At 27.2% G+C, this 10,543-nt stretch overlaps 1 protein-coding gene across 1 annotated transcript; it reads right to left on the bottom strand.

Moving 5' to 3' along the window:
- Positions 1 to 559: 559 nt before the first annotated feature.
- Positions 560 to 5,002, bottom strand: LOC111678236 (sialic acid-binding Ig-like lectin 14). The gene is made up of 4 exons (XM_046947993.1): positions 4,845 to 5,002; positions 3,682 to 3,876; positions 936 to 1,084; positions 560 to 703 (listed from the first exon to the last, which is right to left on the bottom strand). Exons 2-4 carry the CDS (start codon positions 3,776 to 3,778, stop codon positions 560 to 562), a joined length of 390 nt encoding a protein of 129 aa, XP_046803949.1. The 5' UTR covers positions 3,779 to 3,876; positions 4,845 to 5,002.
- Between the last annotated feature and the right edge of the window lie 5,541 nt (positions 5,003 to 10,543).

Below are 10,543 nucleotides of genomic sequence, written 5' to 3'. Positions count from 1 at the left end.
AACTAGAACTGAACTAGAACTGAACTAGAACTGAACTAGAACTGAACTAGAACTGAACTAGAACTGAACTAGAACTGAACTAGAACTGAACTAGAACTGAACTGAGAGGATTTTTTATAGAAAATCTGTTCTGTAGAAGGTTTTTCTATAACAAAAATAAGTTTGGGCCAAATTTTTCAATGCAAAAATATATTTGGAACAAATATAGAGAAAACTAGGTTTGGGTGAATATTTTTTATAGAAAAATATGTTTGGAATACATTTTTCTATGTTTGGAACAATTTTTTTCATAAAAAACTATGTTTAGACAAAATGTTCTATAGAAGAGTTAATTTGGAAAATTTTTTTATGCAAAAATAAGTTTAAGACTAATTTTTTTGTTTGAATAACATTAATACAACTTTGTGACAAAATTTTCCATTGAAAAATAAGTTTGGGAAAATTTGTCCTTTCGAATCAGTTTGTGACAAATTTTTCTATAGAAAAAATTTTGTGTGAGAATATATTTTTTCTAAAAAAAAAAAAAAAACGTTTTGCAATAAATTTAGAAAACTATTTTTTAAACAGAAACAGAGACCCCAATAAACTTACATTTAACATCCAATTGCACGGATAGTTGCTCCGAAGTGCCTACAGAATTTTGTGCTTGACAGGTATAAAGACCAGCATCACGTCGGCCAACAGGACGTAATTGTAGAGTTTCCTAGAAAACAAGAAAAACGCACAAGGCAATAAAATATGATTGAAAAAAAAAACAAGAACAAAATTCAACTCATATTGAGCAAATTTAAATAAAAATCAACATCAAAGTTTGTTGTTAAATGAACAAAAAAAATAGTTTGGCAAAGTTACAAAAAAAAACAAGGATTTTTATAAATAAATCCTGTTACACTGTTAGCAAGATTATTGTAGTTCTTTTTTTTCGTTAAACTTACCTGTAGACTGGCAATTTCTGAACGTCCTGCACGACGCCAGACAATACTTGCTGGTGGATTGGCATCCGCTACACAGCGTAATATCAGTGCATCTTTATCCTCTTCCAAGTCGATTTCCGGTGAGCCAATTAGACGTATTGTTGGTGCGTCTGCATAACACAACACAGTGCAAAGAGTAAGAGAAGTTTATAGAAAAAAACAAGAGAAAAAGATGAAGATGAATGATTTTATATGGATGTATGTATGTGTGTTTTGTTGCAAGTTTTAAAAGCATATTGAAGGAAAATTGCAGTTAATTTAATTGATTTAGCACAAAACTGGCAACAGCCAAAACAGAAAACAACTATACAAGAGACTATGTATGTACATTTTTAGCACGGTCTTGTCTGGATTTTAACATCCTTTTTTTCTCTCTTTCACCATTTACCCCTGGCTTTCCTGTTATGTATGGATTATAGTCAGTTGTAAAGGATTTTAGTAAAATTTTGACTTGTTGCCAAATTGATTTTTTGTTAACTAAACGAGTAAGGAGTTGTATTAGTTTGTAGATGAATCTGTATGTGTAAAGCTCAGTCAGTCAAATATTAAGATAGACAATTGGTCTGTTGTTTTGTTAGAAAAAAAAATTCATTGGAATAAATTTATTTAGATATATTTTTTTTTAATTTTACAGGATTTTTGTTGTTTGTTGCTTTTTACCTTTTTACCTTTTTTTGTTATAAATATTAAATTTAATTTGCATTTGAATGCTTTAGATGGAGTGGGTAGGAAATGAAGGTAATCAAATTTGCTAAATTACTTTTGAATTGTTAAATGCCAACTAACGAAGTTGATGGATGGGGGGGGGGGAGGGGGTGTAGTAGAAAATACTATTATTTAATTTTATAAACATTTCGAAAAAAAACTTTCTATAGAAAAATATTATTGGGACAAGTTTTTGTGATTGGTACAATATTTTCTTTAGAAGAATGTTTTAAGCACAAAATATTTTTTAAAGAAATCGTGATTACAACAAAATTTTCTTTAGAAAATTGTAATTGGAACAGATTTTTTTTAGAAAATTGTATTTGAAAGAATTTTTCCATAGAATAAATATGATTGGGCGAAAATTTTCTATAGAAATAAATGATTGTAAGAAAATTTTTTGTAGATATATGTATATGATCGGAAAATAATTTTCTATAGAAATATATGATTGGGACAAAATTATCAATAGAAAAATGTGATTTTGTGAAAATTAGAAAAATATGATTGGGACAAATTTTTCTGTAGAAATATATAATTAGGACTAATTTTTCTATAGAAATATATGATTGAGACAATTTTTCTATAGAAAAATAATTTGAGCCTTTTTTCTATAGAAATATAATTTGAGACAATTTTTCTATAGAAAAATAATTTGAGACAATTTTTCTATAGAAAAATATTTTGAGACAATTTTTCTATGGAAAAATATTTTGAGAGTATTTTTCTATAGAAAAATATTTTGAGACAATTTTTTTATAGAAAAATATTTTGAGACAATTTTTCTATAGAAAAATATGATTGAGACAAATTTTTCTGTAGAAATATATAATTAGGACTAATTTTTCTATAGAAATATATGATTGATACAATTTTTCCATAGAAAAATAATTTAAGACAATTTTTCTGTAGAAAAATAATTTAAGACAATTTTTCTATAGAAAAATAATTTGAGACAATTTTTTTTATAGAAAAATAATTTGAGTAAATTTTTCTTTAGAAAAATAATTTGAGACAATTTTTTATAGAAAAATATTTTGAGACAATTTATTTATAGAAAAATATTTTGAGACAATTTTTCTATAGAAAAATAATTTGAGAAAACTTTTCTATTAAAAATTTCATTGGGAAAAATTTTTCTATAGAGACATATGTTTGAGGGATATTTCTATGTAGAAATATATAATTGGTAGTAATTTCTCAATAGAAAATATGATTGGGACAAATTTTTCCGTAGAAAGATGTGAAAGGGACTAATTTTTCTATAGAAAAGTATGACTAGGATAAAATTTTTTATAGAGAAATATGATTGGGGCAAATTTTTTCATAAAAAATTGTGATTGGGAGAAAAATTTCTATAGAAAAATATTTTTGGGATAATTTTCCAATAGAAAAATATAATTGAAAGTAATTTTTCAATAGAAAAATGTGATAGGTACTAATTTTCCAATAGATTATTTTATTTTTTTTTATAGAAAATTGTGATTGGGAGTATTTTTTCTATAGAATTATATGATTGGGACAAATGTGTTTAGGAATTTTTTTTTTACAAATTTATGTTTAGGACAAGTTTTTGCTTACAAAAATGCAATTGGGACAATAATTTAATAGAGAAATGTGATTAGGACTATTTTTTGCATAGAAAAATATTATTGGGACAAATTTTTCTATTGAAAAATGTGATGAGGACCAATTTTCTGGTATAGAATATGTTTATAATTATTTTTATTTTTTTTAATAAAAAATTAGTTTTGTACAATCTTTTCCAAAGAAAACTAGGTTTGGGACAAATGTTATAAAGATAACCATATTTTCAGTATTTGTTTTCTCCACCCCTATCTTTAAGTTTTCTATTACAAAAATAGAAAAAAATCCAATTTAAGTATTTTAAATTCTCAAAAACTTAAATTCTTCTTTCAATTTTTAACTAAGCTCTTCCTGCTTAAGGAAAGTATAGCAAATTTTCCATTATGAGAAAAAATATATATATTTTTGTTCTTACATTTAACATCTAATCTGGCTTCCACTGGTACCGTTTTTGCTGTATACGATTCATGATAAGCCAAACAGCGTAGGATATCACCATGTCTTTCACGCATTGCTGTCAATTGTACCACTGAGGTGGCCGACCAAGTACGTGGATTATCTGGTTCGGTGGCATTTGTTTGCGGATGAATGGGTTCAATTTCTTGGTCACCTGTAAGTAAGTAGTAAAGGTATAAGAAATAAGAAATAAAAAAAAAGACAATAGCATGTTTTACAGTTTTAAGTAGAGTATAAGAAGGGCAATTTTAATAATATAATATAATAAATGAAATACATTGTTGTCTTTTAAGGGTAATAGAGTAAAAAAATGCAATTTAAATTGTAGAAATGGTAGAAAATTGTTGCGCAAGAAGTAGAGAGTTAAATTAAACTGAATACTGTGCGAATTGTAGATAGAGCTATTTGATGGTTAGAGAATTTTATAGCTAATTGAATGACCGGGGCAGAAAATAATAAGTTATTAAAGATAATGGTAGTTTTTTTTTTTAATGATGGCTATATTAATGTGAACATTAAGAAGTTATTTTTAACACACTGTTAAAGAAAATTTAAGTATTAATTTAGCTATTTCAATTTAAAATTATAAAGAAATTAGATGTTTCTAGGAAATTTTTAAATTTTTAACTTTTACTTAACAGGTGGCGTATGATTGATATTAATTATGGGTATTTTTGGAAAAATTCTCATAACTCTAAAAGTAAAGATAATTTTTGAAAAATTTAAAAGTATTTTTAAACAATACAAATCTATGAATTAAATTATTGAAATAAAACTTTATTATATTTTATCAAAAATAAAAGAAATTTAATTTAAATAGGACATTTTATATTTGTGTAACAATATTATTCCCTAAAGTAGAGTATTTTTTTTGTTGGTTACTTTAAAAGTAGCTTTTAAACTATTTTTTAGAGCAGCTAAAACTACATGTCTTAACATAAAAACAATTATAGATAATCATACTACTTGAATGCACATTTCCAGGAAGACAACTAAAACTGAAGAAAGACAAGAAATGCAGGAAAAAAATATATACTTAAAGACAAAAAATTAAAAAAAAAATAAACCAAACATATAAAAGAATAGCATACGTATGTAGATATACATATAATAGTAACTTACCCAGAAACCACTTAAGTGTGGCAGGTGGATTACCATAGTGAGAGACACATTTAACCGTAGCCAAAGAGCCAGAGTCCACAGTGATATTATGGCCGGGAGGTACATGAGCACCTTCATATTCTAAACGAGGACGTTGGGGTGCCACTGGATAAGTAGATGAAATAGAAATAGACAACAAGAATATTCATTAGTGGTGGTAATTTTAAGTTGAGCAAGATTACAAATAAATACTAAAGCTTATTTTTCTAAAGAGCGTGTGTGTATGTATGTGTGTGTATATATAAATTGATGTCAGGCATTTCCTGTTTCCTTAAAGACGTGCGTTCTATAAATATTAATTTTTTTTTCATTTTCTTTTCTTTTCTAGTTTCTATGCATGTCCTTATTAGAAACTTTCACTTAGTTGGAGTTAAATTTTCTTAGAATTCTTAAAATTTCCTAGAATTTGTTGTTACCATATAGGGGATGGCGTTTTAAACTTAAATATTTATACCCTATATTACTATAGTAGGGAGGTTATTAAGCGTTTGAGCTGAAGTTTGTAACATCTAAAAAAAAATTGTTTCTTAAACCCACCATAAGTACATTTACACTCAGATTTGTATACGTATGTGTCTGTAGTGTGGCTTCATTTATTCGGTTTTAGTGGTTTCTATTATGCATTCTAATTAAAGTAAAAGTAGCTAAATTTAACAAAAATAATTTCTAAAAGTAGAAGAAATTAAGGGGACACAATTAGTAGAAATATATATTTTATATTTGTATATCAAATAATTTCATTAAAATGAATAACATGAATAAGCTGCATATATGAGAATAGTGATCCAATTCAGAAAATAATTGAAATCAGTGAGAAGTTTATTAAAATATGACAATTTTCTGTGAAGTATTGATATATTTTTTCCATTTATAAAAAATGAAAGTGATCGCATATTAAGCTTGTTTTCTCAAAAAACTCACTATTTACTGAGTTATAAGAGTTTTTAGGTTTAATCTTCATTTTCATACAAAATATTGATTTTTGTGTCTAAAATATCGGTTTTTTAAATAAATTTTTCTGACTAAAATATCGATTTTTGATATAAAGTAAAAGTGATCACAGATTAAGCTTATTCTCTTAAAAAACCCAGTATTTACTGAGTTATAAGTGTTTTTAGCTTTGATCATCATTTTCATACAAAATATTGATTTTTCGGCCTAAAATATCGATTTTTGATATAAAATAAAAGTGATCACAGATTAAGCTTATTTTCTCAAAAAACCCAGTAATTACTAAGATATGAGGGTTTTTAGGTTTAATCTTCATTTTCTTACAAAATATTGATTTTTGTGCTTAAAATATCGATTTTTGATATTGATTTTTCTGACTAAAATATCGATTTTTAATATAAAGTAAAAGTGATAACTGATTAAGCTTATTTGCTTTAAAAACCCAGTATTTACTGAGTTATAGGGGTTTTTAAGTTTGATCATTGTTTTCATACAAAAATTGTTTTTTTTTTCCTAAAATATAGATTTTTGATGAAAAAATGAAAGTGATCACAGATTAAGCTTATTTCCTCAAAAAACCCAGTATTTACTGAGTTATGAGGGTTTTAAAGTTTGATCATTATTGTCATACAAAATATTGATTTTTCTGCGTAAAATATCGAGTTTTAATAAAAATTAAAAGTGATCGCCAATTAAGCTTATTTTCTCAAAAAACCCAGTATTTACTGAGATATAAGGATTTTTAGGTTTAATCTTCATTTTAATACAAAATATTGATTTTTGTGCCTAAAATATCGATTTTTGGTGTAAAATGAAAGTGATCACAGATTAAGCTTATTTTTCAAAAATCCCAGTATTTACTGAGTTATAAAGGTTTTTAGGTTTAATCGACTTTTTCATACAAAATGTTGCTTTTTCTGCCTAAAATATAGATTTTTGATGAAAAAATGAAAGTGATCACAGATAAAGCTTATTTCCTCAGAAAACCCAGTATTTACTGAGTTATAAGGGTTTTGAAGTTTGATCATTATTTGCATAAAAAATATTGATTTTTCTGCGTAAAATATCGATTTTTGATAAAAATTAAAGTGATCACAGATTAAGCTTATTATCTTAAAAAAACCCAGTATTTAATGAGTTATAAGGATATTTAGATTTAATCATCTTTTTCATACAAAGTAAAGTTCTTCCTAATTTGCTAAATTTACTGCTAATAAATATTAATCATACGCCTGCAAAAAAAGACATTATTATTTTATTTGCTTGCAAATAAAAAGATCTTTGGCAAAAAGTTAAAAATCAAGAGTTCCATCATATGTTCTTAAATGGTTTATAACAAATATTAATCATACGCCTTCAATACAAAACAATATTATTATTAGTTTGCTTGAAAAAAACTTTAGTAAAAAATTAAATACTGCAGTAGTAAAAAAAAACTTTATACTTTTCAGTACTTTTGAAAATCCAAACTAGTTTTTGCAAATTATGCATTTAATTGATGACCCTTGATTGCACCTTTTCTCAAAGAATCTATAACTGTTTTAAGTATTTCTAAAAACGCCAGAAGAAAACATGTACTATTAAGGTATTTTCAATGAATTTTTACTTAGATATTAACTAAGAGAAGGAATGAAGGATTTATTGATATGTATGTGTATTTTGTAAATTCTATACCTTTTGTTGGTTTTTGTAGAGTTGAAAGAATAGTGAAAAGACCACATACACATAAAATGTAATCAGTATGAGTGTCTTCAAGTTAATTGCTTATAGCAGTTACCGTTTTTAATCCTCAACTAGTCTTACACTTACACACGTACAGAGAGAGAGAGAGACATACTATACATGCATTTTCTTACCTATACCAGCTTTATTAAACTAATACAGTTGTATACGTACTTATACATACATATTACATGTTTTAAATGATTGTAATGCTTTAGTATGGTTTCTGTGGTCAAATAAGCAAGAAACTATAGTTTTTTTTATCTGTGTTTTTGTTGCTATTTCTGTTGAAGGTTTAATACTATAATTTTCTATCTTGTTTTTAGCACAAATCTACACACATACATACATATCAACATACACTCTAATTATAGCTTTTCTTAGTAGATGAGGTTTTCCCTGCTTCAAAACAATTGCAACAGTGCAGTTAAAGTTTTGTTATAAGATGAGTATTTAAATAAGTGCGTATAAGTATGTATGAGTATGTGTTTTTCCACAGTTTTCTCTTATAATTATGTACGTACACATTTTATTTATAAGAAATCTTATAGAATAATATGAGTATCTGATTACCTGTAGAGATTTAAGTCAGGGGAACAGTGGGTATAAATATGTTTAAACTTTTTTACTAAAAGTTTTTATACCCTATACCATTATAGTGGGTAGGTATTGTGCATTTATGCTGATGTTTGTAGCAAAAAAAAAGATTGGTAAACACCCACTTTAAAGTATACCAATCGACATAGAATCACTTTCCATGTCAAGCTTGCGCAAAAGGACGGACGCTATAGAAAATGATTGAAATCGGTTCATTATTTTCCGTACCTTCCGAATAGGGCTTTTGAGCCTATAATTGCAAAGGAATCGGTTTCTCTTCACGGCCAGAGCAGGTCATTCACAGAGAAGTTGGAAGACCATTTCTTTCTTTTCCCTGTCTTTACAACTGTGACAGTGATCGCTGAAGTGGAGCCCAAGCTGACTTGCATGTCTATCTATCACACAGTGTCCTATTATTTAACCGATTAGGTGTTTGGGCGTTCCTCATTAAAGGAGGGTCACAATACCTTGGTCCCTTGAAGAATCCAACGGCGTTGGGAATATTAAGAGCCTATCCCGTACTGACAAACTCATCTACCTGGTCTCGATGCTCAGGGACAAAACAAGGGTAATGTCAGACAACCGACCCAGAGTTGACAGATCCCTCTAGCACTATCATACTAATAGGGAAGTGGTGGTATAAGTGTTTAATGAGAGACGTGCCGCTTGACTATCGACAAAGGTTTCCATGTTCGAAGTCAAGTAATATCCTACAGGCTTACATTACCGCAAATACTTTCAGTCTGAAAGACACTCCCAGCAAAAACTAGGTAATGACTTTCAATTGTAATTAATTACATAACAACATACTTTTCACATCTGGATTACAAAGAAGTTGTGTAATAAGGTCTTACTTATAATGTGTTATATAAACTCTTTCAAATTCAATAGTTCTCTTGCCTGTGAAGCTATAGCGCTGTATGCGTTTTTTTCACGATTTACAACGATTATTTTCTCTTAATACTTTTAAGCGTTTGTAGTAAGTACTTGCCGTGTTAAAATAATGACTTAAAATGCTATTGTGTATAAATGTTTATCTTGTTTTATTTTATGCATTTTATTAAAAAATTGAATTTAAAATTTTTGGTTTAATATTGTTTCATATTCGCGTCAATAAATAACAACTTTTTTCTTAGAAGGGCGTATGATTAATATTTATTTTAAGCATCCATATAATAAATAGATAAATATGAACTCTAATGAGTTATAAATCGATAAAATGACTCAAGGTCCTTAAAAAAGACATTTTTAATAAAAAAATCCTTATAAATTTGAAAATAGAACAGAAAACTAATAATTTCATTGTTATTTAAATCATAATCAAACCCACTGTGCTGTGGTTACATTACAGATGATAACTACTTCTGAACATAAAATGTCTTGTATACTGAAAGTATAAATGTTTATCTGTCTAACTCAAAATCAACTCTTAACAAGAATCCACAATACACATAATATAGAGAAAGTGTGTTGTATAAGTAGAGTTGGCAACAGCTGTTGCAATGAATATTGCAATGAATATGTATTTAAAATGTTGTAAATACAGTTTTTAGTTTTTTTGCTTCTTTTGCCAGCCCTTGTTGCTGCATGCATCAAAAGGAAAAGTAATGACTGCTGTCATGGTATTTGCGGCTTGGATAACACTACATTTAGTATGAGATTTAGAAAATTAATTAAGGTCTTTATTTTTTTCTTTTCTCCCTATTCAAACAGTTATTTTTATAAAAAAAAAATACAGAACAAGGTTTTTCATTCTACTAAAAAGCTGAAAAAAATGTTAAAAATAATTTAACAGATTTTTTTTAAGATAAAGTTAATTCTAAAGTCTTTTTATTATAAAATTTAATATTCTTTATTAGTGTTTCTTTTTATTAAATTCTATTTTTTTTTACAAAATGCCTTTTGAATATTTTAAAAATTTTTTCATCGAAAATGTTCAGTTATTATTATTTTTTTCGTTATAATCTTTGTCTAACAATGATAAGCTGCTTAAAATTCCACAAGTTTTATGAATTTTTTTCTTAAACGCTCTTTTGAACGTAAATTTTGTGTATGCAGCCGACTTACCAACCAACCGCAGCGCGACAGGCAACCAATCACCTTTAGTAAATCAGTTTCTTTAGAAACTCAATTGCTGTTGTGTTAAATTCGTATAAAAGTGGAATTTTGTATACATTGTCGTCATCAGCGTTAACAGGAATTGGGCAAATGTCCTTGGTGTAACTAAGAAAAGTTTTGTTCTGTTGGTTTTCATGTACGCAATGAATTTTAACCCATTAATGGCATATAGACTAGACTATAGACTAGACTATAGACTAGACTATAGACTAGACTATAGACTAGACTATAGACTAGACTATAGACTAGACTATAGACTAGACTATAGACTA

This window comes from Lucilia cuprina, chromosome 4 (assembly GCF_022045245.1).
Source record: "Lucilia cuprina isolate Lc7/37 chromosome 4, ASM2204524v1, whole genome shotgun sequence".
NCBI lineage: Eukaryota > Metazoa > Arthropoda > Insecta > Diptera > Calliphoridae > Lucilia > Lucilia cuprina.
This window is presented reverse-complemented; position numbering and strand designations above follow the sequence as displayed.

Excerpts from the sequence above, each read along its gene's own strand:
- LOC111678236 (XM_046947993.1), bottom strand. The coding sequence starts at position 3,778 with ATGCGTGAAAGACATGGTGATATCCTACGCTGTTTGGCTTATCATGAA. Across the intron at positions 1,085-3,681 it reads AGCCAGATTAGATGTTAAAT|ACGCACCAACAATACGTCTA; the intron begins GTAAGAACAAAA and ends TGTGTTATGCAG. Across the intron at positions 704-935 it reads CAGAAATTGCCAGTCTACAG|GAAACTCTACAATTACGTCC; the intron begins GTAAGTTTAACG and ends CTTGTTTTCTAG.